Genomic DNA, 21,072 nt, shown 5'->3' with positions numbered 1-21,072 from the left:
GGAGGCGAAGACCGGAGAATGGTGGTTCGGTTCGTGGACAGCCTCAGCTACTTAATGAGGCCCTTTGCAACTTAGTGAGACCCTGTTTCAAACATAAAAAGGCTAAAAAACAGCATTGGGGTGAGGCTCAGAGGTAGAATGCCCTTGAATTCCATCCCCAGTACCGCAAAAAAATAAATAAATAAAATAAATAAAAAATAGGGCTGGGGGTGTAACTTGGAGGTAGAATGCCCCTGGGTTCTATCCCCAGTACCACAATAAATAAATAAATTAATAAATTAGTTAATTAAATTGGGCTGGAGATATAGCTCAGAGGTAGAATGCCTCTGAGTTCAATCCTTAGTACCGCAAAATAAAATTAAATAAAATAAAGAGCCAGGCATGGTGGCACACATCTGTAATCCTAGTACTTGGGAGGCTGAAACAGGAGAATTGTAGGTTCGAGGACAGCAAGACTCTCATCAATTTAGTTGTGTGGGTACCTTTTAAGGGAAATTCTCTCTAAAAGGAATTACTACATTAATGAGAAAAGAAAAACATTTTATAACCCAAGAACAATTCTGAGTGCAGGAAGCATGGTCTCATGTAGTGCCAACAGGCCCACATGCCCACATCTGCCATTCAGTCCTGACCAGCGCTGAAAATAAAGGGTCTGTACAAAGGAATCGTCTCAGTGATATTTGTCATATAGAATTTATTCTATTTCATTCTGAAAATAAAAGGAGACATTAGACATTATGTGACTTTAGTCACCATTTTCATGTGCAGTTACAGAAAGCTGCTCAGCAGCATTTCCTTCAGGGGACAAAGTCGTTCGTGCTAGATTCTTTCAAACCTCCAAAGTCTCCCTCTTTTGGGTGTTCAGACCTGCAGTCTTCAGTCAGCTTCTACCCACCGTGTGATCAGCAATCCTGAGGGCCACGCTGGGGAAGGCACCAGCTGGCCTGGGAATACAGGCATATCAGGCAAGATTCTTCCTCACTCAGGGCAATGTGATCCAAAAAGCTTCAAGTTTGCATTTCTTGATTTTCTTACTGAATAACATTCTTCCTTTTCTAAAAACTCAGACCACAGTGTTGACAAGGGGGAAGCCACAATTCCCAGGCTATACTTTATTCTTGCTTGGTGTGTATCAGGCTTCCTTCTTTCTTTTACAGAAGAATCTAAGTATTCCTGCAAGGGGTATATGACTACACTTTTTTTCTTGGTCAGATAATCATTCATTATTAATGTCTAAGATAAAGTTTGTTAGAGCATGTAGCTCCAAAGGTCAATCACTCTCAGTAGGAATACATTAATAAAAATAGAGCCAGGCGTGGTGGCACACACCTATAATCCCAGTACTTGGGAGGCTGAGACAGGTTCATGGCCAGCCTCAGCTACTCAATGAAGACCTCCAAAACTCAGTAAGACCCTGTTACAAAATAAAGAATTAAAAACTAGGGCTAGGGCTGTAGCTTGGAGGTAAGAATGTCTCTGAGCTCAATCTCCAGTACCAGGGGAAAAGAAAAAAAAAAAAAAAACAATAACAATGAAGCAAGGACTAGTGGTGAATGTCTATAATCCCAAGAAGATCGCAGGTTTGAGGCCAGTTTCAGCAACTTAGCAATACCCTGTTTCAAAATAAAAAATAACACAGGGCTGGTGGGGATGTAGCTCAGAGACAGATTGCTCCTGGATTCAATCCCCAGTGTAAAAAAAAGTGCTAATTAGAACAAAAAAATAATTCTATTTATTCTGAAAGGACTTTTGGTCTTCACTTAGAAATGAAACTCTTCCTTCATGTTTAAGACTTCAGGTGAAAGGTTCAGTGTCTCATCAGTGGTCTCACCTCCTGGGCGGTTCTTTCTCCACTCAAGACCTTCAGCAGGGCCTTTGCCCAAAAATGTGTTCTGCTCCAGAACTGTCCACAGCAGATACAGGTGTCACAAATGCCCAGTGATCCTTGAAGTCACGTCATTTTGTTAGCATGTCTGGACATACTCAACTGAGTCCGGAGAAAGTGGACCAATTTGGTCTCTGTGAGGAATGCTGTCCCAAGAGTCACTCCTAAGCAGAAGGCTCCCACAGCAACGTGTGCCAGCCTGGCAGGCCAGCCCTGCTCACAGCAGAGGAACACCTGGGGAAACAAACCACCATAAGCGCCCAGCTCCTCGGTCTGTGCCCTCGTCTCTCGGACCAGGTAGGGAGGGTGGCTGTCATTCCAGCTTCTGTTTCAGATAAAAGGCATGACAACTAGGCTGCAGGCTTACTCTTTTCCCACTGGTAACATTATTTTATCATGAGTACCATACGGTCCCGGGAGCCCAGGAAAGGGATAAGAGGCAAACACTTGTCTAGCTGGTTCAGATGGGGGAAGGGGACACCAAGGGACAGTGGAGAGCCTGTGGAAACATGTGGTGTGAAGGGTGCGTGGAGTCTCACCTCTGAAACACCAGTAATCCCACCACTGAGGGCAAATGCCCCAAGGAGGACTGGAGACAGGCGCAGGCCAGCGAGGGGCTGGTGGGAGCTCCCTTGGTAGTAGCGGTGGATGAAGCAAAGGCTCTGTGTGATCCGAATGCCCATGTTAAAGCAGTTGGCCAAGATGAAGCCCATGCTGCCACACCAACGGGTCAGGAGATACGATAACACCAGGAACGAGGATGACAGTGCCAGCATTGTGAAACTGTACCTGGGGAGAGGGAAGCAAGCAAAGCAGGGCCGTGAGCACCTTGCTCCAAGATGAGACTGCTGCAAAAGAGTGGCATGAGCACTAACCCACAGGAGGAACCCTGGAGCGCTCATAAATCTAGCTGCGTCCCATAATCCAGGTTTGGCTACATGGACAGCATGGAAATGTTACTGTCTCCACTCCTGAACAAAAAAGACAATGAATGACTCAAGATAGCCATGTTTTTTTTGTTTTTTGTAGGTCTAGGGATGGAACCCAGGGGCGTTCAACCTCCAAGCTACACCCCCAGCCCTATTTTTTATTCTTTATTTTGAAACAGGGTCTCACTAAGTTGCAGAGGGCTTTACTAAATACCTGAGGCTGTTTGCCAACTGTGATCCTCTGGTCTCAGCCTCCCAAGTACTGCTCTTACAAGCATGAACCACCACGCCCGGCTTCTAGCCCCCCCCCCTTTTTGTGGTACTGGGGTTCCTGGAAGCCCTTCTACCTCCGGGGTACACTCCCAGACCTATTTTTTATATTTTTATTTGGAAACAGGGTCTCCCAAGCCAGCGTGGCTGGCCTCGAACCTGCGCAATCCTACCATCTCCACCTCCCAAGCGCGGGGATTACAAGCATGCGCCACCTCGCCGGTGGCTTTTAGCCCTTTTTATTCTTTATTTTGAAATAGGGTCTCACTAAGTTGTAGAGGGCCTCATTAAGTAGCTGAGGCTGTCCACAAACTGTGATCCTCCAGTCTCAGCCTCCTAAGTACTGGGACTATAAGCGTGCGCCACCACACCCAGCTTCCAGCCCTATTTTTTATTCTTTATTTTGAAACAGGGAGGGTCTCACTGAGTTGCAAAGGGTTTCACTAAGTAACTGAGGCTGTCCGAAAACCACGATCCTCCAGTCTCAGCCTCCCAAATGCTGAGATTACAAGCATGTGCCACCACACCTGGCATGTGTTTTTTTTCTGGTATTAAGAATTGAAATCAGGGGCATTCTATCTCTAAGCTACACCTCCAGCACTATTTTTTATTCTTTATTTTGAAACAGGGTCTCACTGAGTTGCAAAAGGCCTCACTAAGTAGCTGAGGCTGTCCATGAACCACGATCTTCCAGTCTCAGGCTCTCAAATGCTAGGATTACAAGTGTGCGCCACCACGCCTGGCATTTTTTTTTTCGGTATTAAGAATTGAAATCAAGGCCGGGTATGGTGGCACACACTTGTAATACCTGAGCTTGGGAGGCGGAGACAGGAGGATCGCGCAGATTTGAAGCCCCTTGCTGTCTTAGGAGACCCTGTTTTCAAATAAAAATATAAAATAGGTCTGGGTAGAAGGGTTCCATCCCCAGTACCACCAAAAAAAAAAAAAAAAAAAAAAGAATTGAAATCAAGCCAGGCGTGGAGTCTCACACTTGTAATCCCAGCATTCAGGAGGCTGAGACTGGAGGATCGTGGTTCACGGACAGCCTTAGCTACTTGTGAGGCCCTCTGCAACTTAGTGAGAACCTGTTTCAAAATCAAGAATAAAAACTAGGGCTGGGGGTGTAGCTTGGAGGTAGACTGCCCCTGGGTTCCATCCCCAGTGCTGCAAAAAAAAAAAAAAAAAAAAAAAAAAGAATTGAAATCAGGGGCATTCTATCTCTGAGCTACACCCTCAGCCCTATTTTTTATTCTTTATTTTGGAACAGGGTCTCACTAAATTGCAGAGGGCCTCACTAAGTAGCTGAACCTGCGATCCTCCTGTTTCAGTCTCTCAAGTACTGGGATTTCAACTGTGTGCCATCACACCTGGTGATATTTGTTTTTTAAGGATAACAGTTAATTAGTTAAGTAACATTCAAAACCCATAAAAATCCTGTTCAGCCCAAGTCCCCAATATGAGGCACAAGAGTGTGACCTGAGTAATAATTATATATTGAATGTGATCTCTGTGACAGGGCCTGTGAAGAGCGCTGAGGACACAATGGTGAGTGAATACTTGTCGCACTTTTCCTGCAGACGTTGGCTTTGTTTTGCAGACAACAGACCCAGCAGAAGAACTTGCCTAAGGAGTAGCCAACCCTCCAACCCAACTCTTGGCCCCTATACTTCAGTGTCTCACACTGCTTCCCTTGGGAAATATAACATCCCATAATCCTGGGCAGCGGGCCTCACTGAAAGCAAGTGATCAGTCTCCAGAATGAATGCCAACAGGGAGCAAATCCTGGATTCCTCTAGTATTCTCCAGACTCTACACATCCTTTTTCCATTCTCTACATCTACAAGGCCCTTTTGATTCTGGAGCTGAAACTCTAGATTCTGCTACTTCATTTACTTGTGATTTCAAAACAGTACATCACTTAGTCATCTTCGGTTCTTTGCAAAGGAAAGAACTGAGTCTCAACAAAGAAAATAACTGTGGTAGTCCTCTAAAAGGCTGTGGTCTAGCTACAAATCAAATTCCCCAACATCTGATTTCTCTCTAGCTCACAGCTGGCACTTGATAAATATATAGTTGTTGAGGTCCTGGAGCTGTGTCCGCTGGGTTAGGTAGATTTGAGGCTGCCACCAAAGTTTTACACATAGAGGTGATAAGAAAGCCACTATATTCCCTACGTGCCTAGCTATAGGTCCTTGGGCTGACCAAGAAAATAGACTTTATCAAAATGCATGTTAAAAATGCCACACACTGCCGCTTGTAATCCCCGCGCTTGGGAGGCGGAGACAGGAGGATCGCACAGGTTCGAAGCCAGCTGCGCTGGCTTCAGAGACCCTGTTTCCAAATAAAAATGTATAAAAAATAGGTCTGGGAGTGTAGCCCAGAAGTAAAAGGGTTTCGAGGAACCCCAGTATCACCAAAAATAAAAAAAGAATGCCACACACATGTACATGTACACACATACAACACACATATTGTGCTCCAACATGAAGGTGTGATTTCATCCAGAATTCCAGAGAGGGAGTTTATTTGCTTCTTTGTAGAGTTTTTCTCTTTCTTTCCTTTCCTATTTATCTATTTATGGTACTGGAGATTGAACCCAGAAGCTTTTACCTCTAAGTTATACCCTTAATTTGCTTTTTAATTTTGAAACAGGGTCTCACTAAGTTGCTGAGGGTCTTACTAGATTGCTGAAGCTGGCCTTAAACCTACAATCCTCCTGGTTTCAGCCTCCCAAGTACTGGGATTACAGGCATTTACCACCATTCTCGGCTGAGAATCTCTTTGAATAAACAACCTAAGTACAATAGGAAGTTTCTTCACTAACTACTAATCAATCATCAGAATGGTTGTTTCATTATAAGCCAATGAAGGTGGGAACCATCAGAGACCAGTTGACCTTTCAAAAAGAAGCAGAGATAGTAATCTGTTTTTTTTTTTTTTTTTTTTTTTAGGAATTATCTCAGAAAGGCTTACTACACCAACTCTTAGATTCACGCCATTGATTCAAAATCTCCAAGTAAAATGGCGGTAATTTAAAAAAAAATACCTAATTCATGCTACTTTTTTTTGTACTAAGGATTGAACTCAGGGGCATTCCACCTCTGAACTACATCCTAGACCTTTTTTGTTTGAAACAGGGTGTCACTAAGTTGCTGAGGACTGACTCAAATCTGTAATCCTCTCAACCTCTTAAGGCTTGTGCCACCATGTCCATCTTAATTCATGCCACATAAAGCACACATTCAACGGTGCAACCTTTGTCTTTCACCAGGAGAGGGCGCTGCAGCTGCTGGACTTTTCAGAACTCACAATTCTTAAAGGCATAATTTACTTCAGGAAAAAAATTAGAAATTTACTTATTTATTGTGGTATTGGGTATAGAACCCAAGGGCATTCTATCTCCCAGATACACACCCAGCCCTATTTTTTATTGTTAATTTTGAAACAGGATCTCACTGAATTGTAAAGTAGCTGAAGCTGTCCGTGAACTGTGATCCCCCGTCTCAGCCTACCAAATACTGGGATCAAAAGCATGTGCCACCATGCCCGGCCAAAAAAACAAACTAGAATTTTAGCGATGGGATTACGTTGCTAACACTGGCCTCCAATCTACTATGCTGTCTCAGTTTTCCAAGTACTGGGATTACAGGCATGTGCAAATGCAGCCGGTTTAAAGAAGAAATTAAAATAACTTTTAATTAATTAATTAATTTAACTTTTTGTGTGGTACTGGGGATGAAACCCAGGGGCATTCTACCTCTGAGCTACACGCCTAGCCCTATTTTTTTTTTATTTTGAAACAGGGTCTGAGTTCCAAAGGGCCTCACTAAGTAGCTGAGGCTGTCCACGAACGGCGATCCTCCTGTCCAGCCTCCCAAATGCTGGGATTACAAGTGGGCACCACTTGGTGATGCCCGGCTCCTTTATTTTATTTTATTATTTTGGTATCAGGGATTGAACTCAGCAGCATCCTACCAACACAGCAGCATTCTACCTCCGAGATACCCCCTACCCCTATTTAAACTTTTTTTTTTGGTGGTGGTGATGGTGGTGGTGGTACTGGGGGTGGAACCCTTCTAACTCCAGGCTACACTCCCAGACCTATTTTTTAGGTTTTTATTTGGAAACAGGGTCTCTTAAGCCAGCCTTGCTGGCTTCAAACCTGTGCAATCCTCCTGTCTCTGCCTCTCAAGCACGGGGATTACAAGTATGCGCCACCACGCCCGGCTCCCTATTTAAATTTTTTATTTTTATGGTACTGGGAATTGAACCCAGGGGCATTCTACCTGCAAGCTATACCCCCAACCCTATTTTTTATTATTTATTTATTTTGATGGTACTAGGGATGGAACCCAGGGGCCTTCTACCTCTGGGCTACACTTCCAGACATATTTTATATATATTTTTTGGAAACAGGGTCTCTTAAGCCAGCTAAGGCTGGCTTCAAACCTGCATGATCCTCATGTCTCAGCCTCCCAAGCATGTGCCACCATGCCCAGCTATTCTTTATTTTTGAAACAGGGTCTCACTGAGTTGCAAAGGCTGGCCTGGAATGTGTGATCCTTCTGTCTCAGCCTCCCAAGTACTAGGATTGTAAGTGTGTGCCACCATGCCCAGCTCCTATTTTAATTTACTTTTTTTTTTTTTGGTGGTACTGGGGGTGGAACCCAGAGGCTTTCTACCTCTGGGATATACTCCCAGACCTATTTTTTTCATATTTTATTTGGAAACAGGGTCTCACTAAGTTGCTGAGATCCTCACTAAGTAGCTGAGGCTGGTTTCAAACCTGTGCAATCCCCCTTTTTCAGCCTCCCAGGCATGAGGATTACAAGCGTGCGCCACCATGCCCAGCTTAATTTACTTTTAAATAGAATCTTGCTAACTGCTCAGGGTCTTGCTAAGTTGCTAAGGCTGGCCTTGAATCTGTGATCCTTCTGTCTCAACCTCCCAAGTATTAAAATTACAGATGTGGACCACACATCTATTTATTTATTTATTTATTTTTGTGGTACTGGGGATGGAAATCCAGGGGCCTTCTACCTCTGGGCTACACCCCTGACCTATTTTATATTTTATTTGGAAACAGGGTTTCACTAAGTTGCTGAGAGCCTAAGTAGCTGAGGCTGGCTTTGAATCTATGCAATCCTTCCTGTCTCAGCCTCCCAAGTACTAGGATTAAAAGCATGCGCCATCACGCCCAGCTTTTTTTTTTTTTTTTTTTTTTTTTTTGGTGGTACTGGGGTTCCTGGAAACCCTTCTACCTCTGGGCTACACTCCCAGACCTATTTTATACTTTTTTATTTGGAAACAGGGTCTCCTAAGCCAGCGCGGCTGGCTTCGAACCTGCGGGATCCTCCTGTCTCCGCCTCCCAAGCACGAGCATTACAAGAGTGCACCACCACACCTGGCATGCCTAGCTTTCATTTATTTCTTTATTTTTTGTGGTACTGGGGATTGAACTCAGGGGCATTCTACTCTGGAGTGCTCCCAGCCCTATTTTTTATTCTTTATTTGAAACAGGGTCTCACTGAGCTGCAAAGGGCCTCACTAAGTAGCTAAGGCTGAGCTGGGTGTGGTGGCGCACGCTTGTAATCCCAGCATTTAGGAGGCTGAGACCAGAGGATCGCAGTTCGCACACAGCCTCAGCTACTTAGTGAGGCCCTCAGCAACACAGTGAGACCCAGTTTCAAAATAAAGAATAAAAAATAGGGGAGGAGGTGTAACTCAGAAGTCGAATGCCCCTGGGTTCCATCCCCAGACCTGAAAAGAAAAAAAAAAGAAAAAAGAAAAAAAAAAGTATCTAAGGCTGTCTGCGAACCATGATCCTCTCGTCTCACTCTTCCAAATGCTGAGATTACAAGCGTGTGCCACCACACTCAGCTTATTTTTTATTTTGCAACAGTGGCTTGCTAAGTTTACCATGGCTTAAGAGACCCTGTTTCCAAATAAAAAAGTATAAAATAGGTCTGGGAGTGTAGCCCGGAGGTAGAAGGGTTTCCAGGAAACCCAGTACCATAAAAAAAAGAAGAAAGAAAAAAAAAGAAATTGCATCTTGAAGCTCCTTGGTAACACTCTGGAGTTGAGGACTACTCGTATGGGGTCAGGTAGAGGTGGAGGAATAGAAAGTCTGTGGTATGATTGCTGACTGGACAGACATGACCCTTCAGGGATACTGTTAGAACTTGTTGTTTCCAGCCCTATCATAGGAAGCACTAGTGGAATCCTGCCAGTGTGACAGAGATCCTGGAGAGGCTCTGCACTAGTGGTCTAGTGTTGCCTCTGAGAAAGCCATCAATAAGTACATGTTCGGAATGAAAAAGAAAAGAGATTGGCAAGTCAGTTCATTTTGGCCAAAGGCCATGATTAATGATGCACTATTTAGGTTACCTACCTGTCCACCTCCTCTTTACTCATAGCAGCAAACGTGAAACACTCGGTCACTCCATTGATGGCAAGCAGAAAGACGTAAACACAATAGGAACGCAGCAAAGCAGGACCTATAAGGAAACAATCCACCAAGACTCCAGAGTCCAAACAGGAAGTCCACACACACCCTCGGCTCAGCTGAGTGCTCAGAGAACACCAGAACTGGTATCAACGGACAGAATGCATGTCTTCGGAGGACTCCCAGCATCCCATGGTACTACTAGAATAATCAGCTCAGGACGAAAGGACAGTTATGAATAAATGTACAGATTTTTGGCTGAACAACTAAAAGCTTATCTAGAGAGAAAGCAAATCTGCTCACTTTTCTCTCATTTTGTTGCTCGTGTGTGTGTGTGTGTGTGTGTGTGTGTGTGTGTGTGTTACTGGAGGTGGAACCCGAGGGCTTTCTACCTCTAGGATATACTCCCAGACCTATTTTATACTTTATTTGGAAACAGGGTCTCACTAAGTTGCAGAGAGCCTCACTAAGTAGCTGAGGCTGGCTTCGAACCTGTGCAATCCTCCTGTCTCAGCCTCCCAAGTGCTGGGATTACAAGTGTGTGCCACCACACCCGGCATTGTTCACTTTTTAAATCAGCATGAAAAGCCCTGATAGTTTAAGTGCTCAAAGACACTAGTGGCTCCTATACTAAGAGAATTTAAGTTGAGCAGGTCCTAGGGTGGGGGGGAAGCCTCAGGATAAGCCCAGAGCCCAAGACTAGCAGGAAACTACTGAGAGAGCATATTCACAATCTGTAGCAAGAACCAGAGCCCATAGTACTTTATTCTAAAAATGATGTACTTCTATAGCTAACAAAAAAGCTTTGAAAAAATCTGCTAACCAGAGAACAGGGACCTTAGCAATGGGAAAAGGTGTCTGTCTGTGTCTGTCTGTCTGTCTGTCTGTCTGTCTGTCTGTCTGTCTCTCTCTCTCTCTCTCTCTCTCTCTCTCTCTCTCTCTCTCTCTCTGTGGATTGAACCCAGGGGCATTATTCTACCTCTGAGCTACACCCCCAGCCCTAATTTTTATTCTTTATTTTGAAACAAGGTCTCACTAAGTTATAGAGGGTGTCACTAAGTAGCTGAGGCTGGCCATGAACCTGCAATCCTCCTGTCTCAGCCTCCCAAGTACTCATTCTCCCTCTTTTAAGACTCCCCCCCCCCCAGTACTGGGGATTGAACCTAGAGGCATTTCCCCAGCTCTATTTTTATTTATTTACTTTTTTGTGGCATTGGGGATTTAACCTGGGGGCATTCTACCTCTGAGCTATACCCCTAGTCCTACTTTTTATTCCTTATTTTGAAACAGGGTCTCATTAAGTTGCAGAGGGCCTAAGTAGCTGAGGCTGTCTGAGAACCTGCAATCCACTGTCTCAGCCTCCCAAGTACTGGAATTACAAGCATGCACCACCGCTTGGGAGGCTGAGACCTGCACAAGCCTCCTGTCTCCGCTTTCCAAGTGCGGGGATTACAAGCGTGCGCCACCATGCCTGGCTGTGATACTCAATTCCTAATAAAACAAATGTATGCACACTCATTCAACTTCTGACCCAGCAATTTTATCTTAGATATGAACCCAAAAGAAATGAATGCACATGTTCACAAAAACACTTGTAAAAAAATATTCATACAAGTTTTATCCATAATGGCCCAAACTGACCATCAACAGATGAAAGGATAAATTCTTAGCTGTCCATATAAAGAAATATTTCTCAGCAAGAAAAGAAAAGAGAACAAAACAGAACTACTGATTCATGCATGGATGAATCTCAAAAACTTTATATTGAAGAAAAGAATTCAGATACAAAAGCATACATGCTCTGTGATTTCACTAACTTGAAATTCTTTTTTGTGTGTGTGATACAGGGGATGGAACCCAGGGGCATTCTATTTCAGAGCTGCATCCTCAGCCCTATTTTTTATTGTTTATTTTGAAACAGGGTCTCACTAAATTGTAGAGGGCCTCACAAAGTAACTGAAGCTGTCCTCAAACCTGCAATCCTCCTGTCTCAGCTTCTCAAATGCTGGGATTACAAGCATGCGCCACCACGTCCAGCCGGAAATGTTCTATATCTATCTCTGGATGGCGGTTACATAGCTGTGTATATTTGTCAAAACTCATTAAGCCAAGTGTGGTGGCACACGCTCGTGTGGTGTAGTGAGGCCCTTTGCAATTCAGTGAGACCCTGTTTCAAAATTGGAGTGTGGACAGTGAACTGCTTAGAGATGTGAAAATACAAATTCTGGCATAAAACAGTGACTCAAATAAGAAGGCTTTGGGACAATTTGGGGACCTTAAAGAAGTGATCTTTTTTTTTTTTTTTTTTTTTTGTGGGTCTGAGAATGGAACCCAGGGGCATTCACTAAGTAGCTGAGGCTGTCCATGAACTGGGATCCTACAGTCTCAGCCTCCCGAATGCTGGGATTACACGTGTGCACCACCACACCCAGTTTTTTATTTTTTTATTTTTTATTTTTTTGGTGGTACTGGGGTTCCTGGAAGCCCTTCTACCTCGGGCTACACTCCCAGACCTATTTTATATATTTTTTATTTGGAAACAGGGTCTCTTAAGGCAGCACGGCTGGCTTCAAACCTGTATGATCCTCCTGTCTCCACCTCCCAAGCGCAGGGATTACAAGCCTGCGCCACCACGCCCAGCTCCACACCCAGTTTAAAGACGCAATCTTTTTTTTTTTTTTTTTTTTGGTGGGTCTGGGGATGGAACCCAGAGGCATTCGACCTCTGAGCTACAGCCCCTGTCCTATTTTTATTCTTTATTTTGAAACCGGGTCTCACTGAGTTGCAGAGGGCCTCACTAAGTAGCTGAGGCTGTTCACGAACCGTGATCCTCTGGTCTCAGCCTCCCAAATGCTGGGATTACCACGCCCGGCTTTAAAGATGCAATCTTAAACTGAAAATTAAACTGAGGATGTTATGGGTTGAACTGGGTACCCCCCCCAAAAAAATATACATTATCATCCTAGCGCCAGTACCTCAGAATATGATCTTAGCTGGAAATAAAGTGTTTATGGGATAATCTAATTAAATGAGATATTTAGGGTGGGTCCTAATCCAATAACTAGTATAATTTATAAAAAGGGGAAATTTGTGCTGGGCATGGTGACACACTCTTGTAATTCCAGTACTTGGGAGGCTAAGGCAGGAGGATTGCAGGATTTCGGCCAGCCTCAGGTACTTAGTGAGATCCTCTCCAACTTAGTGAGATTCTGTTTGAAAATAAAGAATAAGGCAGGCATGGTGGAGCATGTTTGTAAATCCAGTACTTGGAAGGCTGAGACAGTAGGATAACAGGTTCATAGCCTCAGCTACCTAGTGAGGCCTTCAATAACTTAGTTAGTCCCTGTTTCAAAATAAAGAATAAAAAATAGGGTTGGGCTGTAATTCAGAGGTAAAATGCTCCCCTGGGTTTTGATCCCTAGTTCTGAAAGAAAAAAAGAAAGAAAAGAAAAAGGAAGAAAATAAAGAATAAAAAATTTGGTTTGGGGTGTAGCTTGGAGGTAGAATGCCCCCCGGGTTCCATCCCTAGCACACTGCAAAAAAAAAAAAAAAAAAAAAGGTGGGGGGGAGTTCGAACAGAGACAGTCATGCACAGAAGGAAGACAATGTGAGGATACAGAGAAAGAACATGCCTGCAGTGATGGCACCTAAACACCACAGCACCAAGACTAGGAGAAGCAAGGAAGCACTCTCTCCTGGAGCCAACAGAGAGATCAGAGCTCTGCAGACTTCTAGCCTGTGTTTAAAGCCAATCAGAGATACTATGCATATAGATCAGTAGTACATTTGCCTAGCATGTGCAAGGCCCTGGTTTTGATCCCCAGCACAACAAAAGTATAAAATAAAGGTGAGTGGCACATGCCTATAATTCCAACTACTTAGGGGGCTGAGGCGAGAGGATCTTGAGTTTGAGGCCAGCCTGAGCCACCTAGTATGACTGTCTCAAAATAGAAAATAAACTGGGTGTGATGCACACACTTGTAATCCCGGTACTTGAGAGGCTGAGACAGGAGATCTCAGATTCAGAGCCAGTCTCAGCTACTTAGGCCCTCTGCAAATTAGTGAGATCCTGTTTCAAAATAAAAAATAGAGCTGGGGGTGTAGCTCGGAGGTAGAATGCCCCTGGGTTCAATCCCCAGTACTACAATAAATAAAATACAGTGGGGAACACACCTAAAATCCCAGCACTTGGAAGGCTGAGATAGGATGACTGCAGGTTTGAGACTAGTGTGCATTAACTTGGCAAGACCCCATTTCAAAAATTTAAAATGAAGAGGGTTCTGGGAGTATAACTCAGAGATAGAATCCTTTGGGTTCAATCTCTAGTGCAAGCCTCAGAAATTTAGTGAGGCCCTCCACAACTTAGTGAGACCCTGTTGCCAAATAAGAAATAAAATTGGGTTGGGGTATAATTTGGAGGCAGAATGCCTCTGAGTTCAACCCCTAGTACCAAAAAAATTATACATATATATTTACATCCATTAATATATATTTATTTCCTGGTATGAGTCTGTATATGACTATAATCCTAGTATTTGGGAGGCTGACAGGAGGATATCAGGTTCTAAGCCAGCATTTAATAATTTAATGAGATCCTGTTTAAAAATAAAAAAGAACTCGGGATGAAGCTCAGTTACAGAAGACCTCTTCCTGGTACCCTATACATGTGCGTACACACCCACAAGTGTGTGTAGAAGTATTCTACCCTGTGAACATTATGTCAGACGGCACCTTCTGGCAACATCCTGTGACTGTTCCAGCAAAAGCTATTCCCTTAGTGATTGCTTTATAAAGGGTCAGAGCTGCTGTGAAACGGCGGAGTCCCCAGTCTCTTCACATAAACTTACTGGTGGCTTCCTGATGAGGCCTCCAGAGGTGGCCTGATGGAAATGTACTTCTCACAGCACAAGCCCCAGGGAGGTGCAAACCACTTCAATGGCCTCACAGTAGGCGTTTCTCCAAACTTAATGACCTTCGCTCTAGTGTAGAAACTTGGGCCTTTTTTCTTAATACCAAAAGTTTGAGCCCCATTATAGTGGCAACTAAAACAGGTGAGTGAAACTTGTAAAATGGCTTCGGACAAAGTCATTTATATTGAGACAGGGCAGCAGAAAGAATCTTTCAGATTCTTGTCTAATGACCTGAGGAATTAAAAACATCTTTGCCAAACCCAAGATGAAACACTGTAAGTAGACTGCTAGTCTACAGCCTGGCACATTTTGAAATCAAAGTTTCCAAGGAATAGCAAGTGCTGTGAGATTCTCATTGGCCTGGGCACCAGGAATTTCAACATTAGACACATTCAATACTTTTTTGCTTCAAAACCAAGAGCCAGTAGATTGAATATACCATTTTATTTGCTAAGATCAATTTTATTCTCTGAAATGGCTCTGGGTTACCCTTTAGAGGCTTTTATTTATTAGATCATGAGATTTATATGGCATTTACTATCTTTAGGAGTGTTGAGTACCAAGTAGAGACTCATTATAGCTTGCTCTCTGCCCTCCTCCCTCACCTCAGAGGAAACACAGACTAATGCTTGACAAAACATATTTTAGACCTGAGAGGATTCATGAGAACTTCTCCAGGTGAGGTTGGGGAGCTGATCGCCCTGGTGCAAGGCCCTGACCACATTCTGGGTATGCATCTCGACTCCAGTGTGGAAACAGTCCCAAGCACTAGCAATCCCACAACTCTCCCCCACTGACACAGATGTCGACTGTGTATGCAAGATTTTGAATTTCATGAGACTCTCCTTCGTTCAGAAGTCAGAACAAACCAGACAAGCCTCTAGCACATACCTGATCCTGAGCTAAGCATGGCCCCTCCATAGATATCCAGAGCCAGCTGAGAATAGGCAAAGCCGAAAGCAGTAATGGTCAGGCCGGTCAGCAGGGCCAGCTTGAGTAACGACTCCAAAGCCACTGCGGCCACAGCAACATCATCCTGAGACAGGGGAAAGGGAAGAAAGTTGGAAGATTCATGAGCTCAAAACAAATCTGGCCCTCTCCCTACAGTTGTATAGCTCAGTCTTGCAAATCAATGAGGGCCTCACTGCTTTTCTGTAGCCTGTTAGTTTTTATTTTGTTTTTGTTTTTGTTTTTGTTTTTGTTTTTTTGGTGGTACTGGGGTTCCTGGAAGCCCTTCTACCTCTGGGCTACACTCCCAGACCTATTTTTACATTTTTATTTGGAAACAGGGTCTCCTAAGCCAGCGTGCACGGCTGGCTTCAAACCTGTGCGATCCTCCTGTCTCCGCCTCCCAAGCGCGGGGATTATAAGCATGTGCCACCACGCCCGGCTAGTCTGTTTTTATGACAATTAGCAAAAAAAGGAAAAAAGGTAATGCATGCCTCCCCCACTTTTCTTAGTACTGAGGATGAGACCCATGGGCATTCTATCTCTGAGGTATACCCCCAGCCCTGTTTTATTTTGAAACAAGGTCTCACTTAGTTTGAGGCTAGCCTTGAACCTGTGGTCCTGTTATTACTGGGATTACAGGCATGCACCACAATGCCCAGCTAATGCATCCATCCATCTTTCTTTTTTTCTCTTTCTCTCCTCTCCCTCTCTCTCTCTCTCTCTCTCTCTCTCTCTCTCTTTTTTTTTTCTGGTGCTGGGGATGGAACCCAAGGGCATTTTAGCTACATTCAAGCTATATCCCCAGCCCTTTTTTTTTGGTGGTACTGGGGATGGAACCCAGGGGCCTTCTACCTCCGGGTTACACTCCCGGACTTATTTATTTTATATTTTATTTGGAAACAGGGTCTCTTAAGCCAGCTGAGGCTGGCTTCAAACTTGTGTGATCCTCCTGCCTCAGCCTCCCAAGCGCGGGGATTACAAGCGTGCATTGCCACACCCGGCTCCCAGCCCTTTTTTTAATGATTATTTTTGTTTTCAAACAGGTTCTCACTAGGCTCCTGAGAGTCTCACTCCTCGCTGAGGCTGTGCTCAAACCTGTGACTCTCCTGTGTCAGCCTCCCATATACTGAGATTACAAGAGTGCACCACCACACCAGGCTCATGCATGCATGTCTTTTTTTTTGGTGGTACTGGGATTCCTCGAGCCCTTCTACCTCCGGGCTACACTCCCAGACCTATCATATATATATATATATATATATATATATATATATATATATATAATATTTTTTTTGGGGGGGAAACAGGGTCTCTTAAGCCAGAGCAGCTGCCTTCGAACCTGCGCGATCCTCCTGTCTCCGCCTCCCAAGCACGGGGATTACAAGTGTGCGCCACCACACCCGGCGCTATGCATGTCTTTTTAATTGGTATCAGAGAGGTTTATTTTATCAGAGAGGTTCTTTGGGGATAAGTTATTTCAAATATTGCCTAGGAAGCACTCATTTTACCTTTTGATGTTTATTCTTAAATTGGAAGTGAATTTTCATTTTTGTTAGTTAGCTCTTGTTTCTCCTGACAAATGCCTCAGACTTCTGATGTTACTATCAATGTATTCTTGGGTTAATATTCCTAAACTACTCTGAGAACTAGATTAGTTCATCTTCAGATACTGTATATAAAGTATAAATGACAAAATATCTTCTAAGACACGTAAAAAGACCCAGCTTGCTTTTAATTCTAAGATAAGTCAGATGTTTTCAGTGATTTTAGGAAAGGTGAAGTTTCTACAACCTAATACTCCTAGACCAAAATGTCGTCATCTTCTTCCTCTTTTTTTTTTTTTTTTTTTTGCCATACTGGGGATTGAACCCAGGGGCATTCTACCTCTAAGGTACACTCCCATCCCTATTTTTTATTTTTTATTTTGAGACAGAGTCTCACCAAGTTTCAGAGAGCCTAAGTAGCTAAGGCTGTCCAGGAACCTGCGATCCTCCTGTCTCAGCCTCCCAAATGCTGGGATTACAAGTGTGCACCACGATGCCTATCTTCTTCTATATTGATCAACCAGAACACATAGATTCTCAGGGTCATTATTTAGCCTGGACATGGTACAGGCACTGAGAGAAGCCCAGTGCCACGTCCTACATGGTACAGGCACTGAGAGAAGCCCAGTGCCACGTCCTGTCTTGCCCTGCCCTCAGTTAGCCTTGCTCAAACCCTGGCATGCTCTGGTTCTTGAGAACTGGAGGATGAGGATAGGAGAGGCATTCTTACACTTAAGACTAGGCCAAGGGAAGGCATCTGTGTTGCTCCGCGGATGGCTGTAAAGAGCTGGCTCAAGGATAAGATCAGTCAGGTGTGGTGGTGCAACACCTGTAATCTCAATACTTGAAAGGTTAAGATAGGAGGATCACAGGTTTGAGGCCAGCCTCAGCAACCTAGCAAGAGTCTCAGCCACCAAGAAAGAACCTATTTCAAAACAAAAAATTAAAAAAGGGCTAGGGGTATAGTTTTGAGGTAGAATGTCCCTGGATTTGATCCCCAGTAAAACACACACACACACACACACACACACACACACACACACACACACACAGAAAAAAATATATCATAAAGGACAAAGGGGTGATGCAAAAGTGACAGCCAAGGAGGAAGAGTAAAGACCATGAAAGAGACATGAGCTTTGGGTGCTGCCATCAGTCTGAAAGTAATAACAAAATCTACAAAAAAATTTCAGAGAAACAAGACTGCTCCACATATCTGCCTGTCTGCCTTGTAATTAGGAGGGAGGTTATGAGAATTGAAACTACCTGCTTCTGAAGCGTGGCATTCTTTTCCCTCTCCAGTACCTTGGCAAAGAATATATAAAAACTCTCCTCTATTGGCTGGAAAATTAACCTGGCCACAAGAGACCCAAGATTATTCACTATATCATATACACCTACAAAACAAAAAGGAAGAAGCAACAATCATATTAGTTTTGTATGTTAATTTTTATAATACTATTAAAATTGTTTTTCTAATTTAATATGTTTAATTAACTTTTTTTTTTTTGGTGGTACTGGGGTGGAACTCAGAGGCTTTCTACATCCGGGATATACTCCCAGACCTATTTTATATTTTATTTGGAAACAGGGTCTCACTAAGTTGCTGAGAGCCTCACTAAGTAGCTGAGGCTGGCTTCAATCCTGTGTGATCCTCCTGTCTAAGCCTCCCAAGCGCAGGGATTACAAGCAGTGCGCCACGCCTGGCTTAATTAAACTTTTAAAAATCTTGTGCGGAGTGTGGTGGCTCAGACTTGTAATCCCAGCATTCGGGAGGAGGGGACCTGAGGATCAGGGTTCACAGACAGCCTCAGCTACTTAGCAAGACTCTTCACAATTCAGTGAGACCCCGTTTCAAAAAATAAAAGACAAGCCGGGTGCAGTGGCACATGCTTGTAATCCCAGCATTTGGGATGCTGAGACAGGAGGATTGCGGTTCGCGGACAACCTCAGCTACTTAGTGAGGTTCTTTGCAACTCAGTGAGACCTGGTTTCAAAATAAAGAATAAAAAATAGGGCAGGGGGTGTAGCTCGGAGGTTGAATGCCACTAGTTCCATTCCCAGACCCGCAAAAAATAAATAAATAAAAAATAAAAAAGACCAAAAAAATAGGGCTGGGGATGTAGCTCAGAGGTAGAATGCCCCTGGGTTCCATACCCAGTACCCCCCAAAAGAAAAAATCTCGTGATAGCCGGGTGTGGTGGCACATACTTGTAATCTCAGTACTTAGGAGGCTAAGACAGGAGAATTACAGGTTCAAGGCCAACCTTGGCAACTTAGTGAGAGTCTATTTCAACATAAAAAATAAAACCAGGCTAGTGCTGTAGCTCAGAGGTAGAATTAAATCCCTAGTACCACACACACAAAAAAAATCTTGAGATGATTGTAGATTTATAATATAGTAGAAGAAATGACAGCCGGGCGTGGTGGCGCACGCCTGTAATCCCCGTGCTAGGGAGGCGGAGACAGGAGGATTAGGCAGGTTCGAAGCCAGCCATGCTTTAAGAGACCCTGTTTCCAAATAAAAATATAAAAATAGGTGTGGGAGTGTAGCCTGGAGGTAGAAAGGCTTCCAGAAACTCCAGTACCACCAAAAAAAAAAAAAAAAAAAAAAAGAAATGATAAAGAGATCTCATGGGCCATTTACCTGGTTTCCCCAAATGTAACATCTTGCAAAAAGGCTACACTATAGGTGGTGGTACACACCTGTAATCCCAGCAACTCAAGAGGCTGAGGCAGGAGGCTGAGGCAGGAGGATCACAAATTCAAGGCCAGTTGGCAATTCAGTGGACGCTGTCTCAAAATAAAAAAGGAAAAAAAAAAAAGACTGGAGTCTTAGCTCAGTAGTAGAGCGTCCCTAGGTTCCATCCCTAGTACCACAAAAACAAAAACTTTAGTACAACATTACAACCAGGATACTGACATCGATACAGGAAAGATGATAGATGTCTCTATCACAACTACTTTATTTACTTATTTTTAGTATAAAATTCTTAATGCAAAGTTGATTTTTTCTATTTTTATTTCCATTACTTTGGTATAAATAAATGTGAAAAAATTGAGAGGCCTATTGTTATAGATATAAAATGTCCCCTAAAAAACTCATTTATTAATATTCAAGGTTGATGTAATTGAGTCACGAGCGTTGTAATCCCACAAGTGGATAAATCCACTGTAATGGGTTTACCTGACCTAGTGGTACTCAGCTGGTCAATAGGGTGTGGCTTACGGATGTGGTCCCTGGGGATAGAGCCCTGGAGATTATGTAAACTGTTCCTCCTCCTGTTCTCTCTCTGGCTCCCAGCCTCCATGCTGTGAGAACAGTCCATGTGCTCTCCCCTTCTCTGCTTCCTTTTGCTATGCCCTAAGATCCACGGTCCCTGGCCTCACATGGACTGAACCTGAAACCATAGGAAAATAAATCTTCTCTCCTCTAAGTTACGTGGCCAATCTTTAGATTACAGCTGCAAGAATGCTGATAGATACACCTAGCTAGCCACACAAACTTCAGGGCAAATATTTGTGACTGTGAAGGTGAGCTCCCTTTTCTCCTAGCACCTCTCCGACCCCCCTGCCCCAAAATGAGCACTAGAGCTCTGTAAGATGCAGACTTGAAGGCACAAAGGCTCCAAAAAACCTGCTACTCAGCTAGGCGTGGTAGTACACGCCTACAATCCTAGAACTTGGGAGGCTGAGACAGGAAGATCACAGGTTCAAAGCCAGCCTCAGCAATTCAGTGAGACTCTTGTTTCAAAATAAAAAATAAAACATGGTCTAGGGTATAGCTCTGAGGTAGAATGCGCCTGGGTTCAATCCCCAGCATTACAAAACAAACAAAAATGCTGTCGCTCAAGTCACATGAGAGCACAGAGTTAGTATTGTATATATTTACAAAGATGTATAATTTGCAATCTTTTAAATTCACTTATGTACAATATGCATTTCTTATAATCTTTAGATCCATTTTTCATTAAGTGCATCAAACTACAAAGAAAAACATTAGGAAGTATCTATTAACACTACTAATCTTTAATTAAAACACTAAAAAATTTCATCTTACCTTGATCACCAAAATTTAACACATTCAAAAATGTCATCACATATCGCTCGCCTATAAATGAAAAAGCAAAATAATTAG

General features: G+C 43.5%; 1 protein-coding gene across 4 annotated transcripts in view; it reads right to left on the bottom strand.

Annotated features, from left to right (window-relative positions):
• Positions 1 to 1,951: 1,951 nt before the first annotated feature.
• RFT1 (RFT1 glycolipid translocator homolog) overlaps positions 1,952 to 21,072 on the bottom strand; it is a gene marked incomplete at both ends in the record, with an annotated part of 58,588 nt that continues 39,467 nt past the window's right edge. For all 4 annotated transcript variants that reach the window (XM_080714955.1, XM_080714956.1, XM_080714957.1 and 1 more), the window contains 6 exons: positions 1,952 to 2,119; positions 2,425 to 2,674; positions 9,476 to 9,581; positions 15,331 to 15,475; positions 18,201 to 18,331; positions 20,995 to 21,045. In XM_080714955.1, coding sequence (XP_080571081.1) covers positions 1,952 to 2,119; positions 2,425 to 2,674; positions 9,476 to 9,581; positions 15,331 to 15,475; positions 18,201 to 18,331; positions 20,995 to 21,045 — 851 coding nt within the window. The remainder of the gene's footprint in view (positions 2,120 to 2,424; positions 2,675 to 9,475; positions 9,582 to 15,330; positions 15,476 to 18,200; positions 18,332 to 20,994; positions 21,046 to 21,072) is intronic.

Source organism: Muscardinus avellanarius (genome assembly GCF_963383645.1).
Source record: "Muscardinus avellanarius genome assembly, chromosome: 18".
NCBI classification, from domain to species: Eukaryota; Metazoa; Chordata; class Mammalia; order Rodentia; family Gliridae; genus Muscardinus; species Muscardinus avellanarius.
Note: the sequence above shows the minus strand (reverse complement) of the source record. Positions and strands in the feature narration are given on the sequence as shown.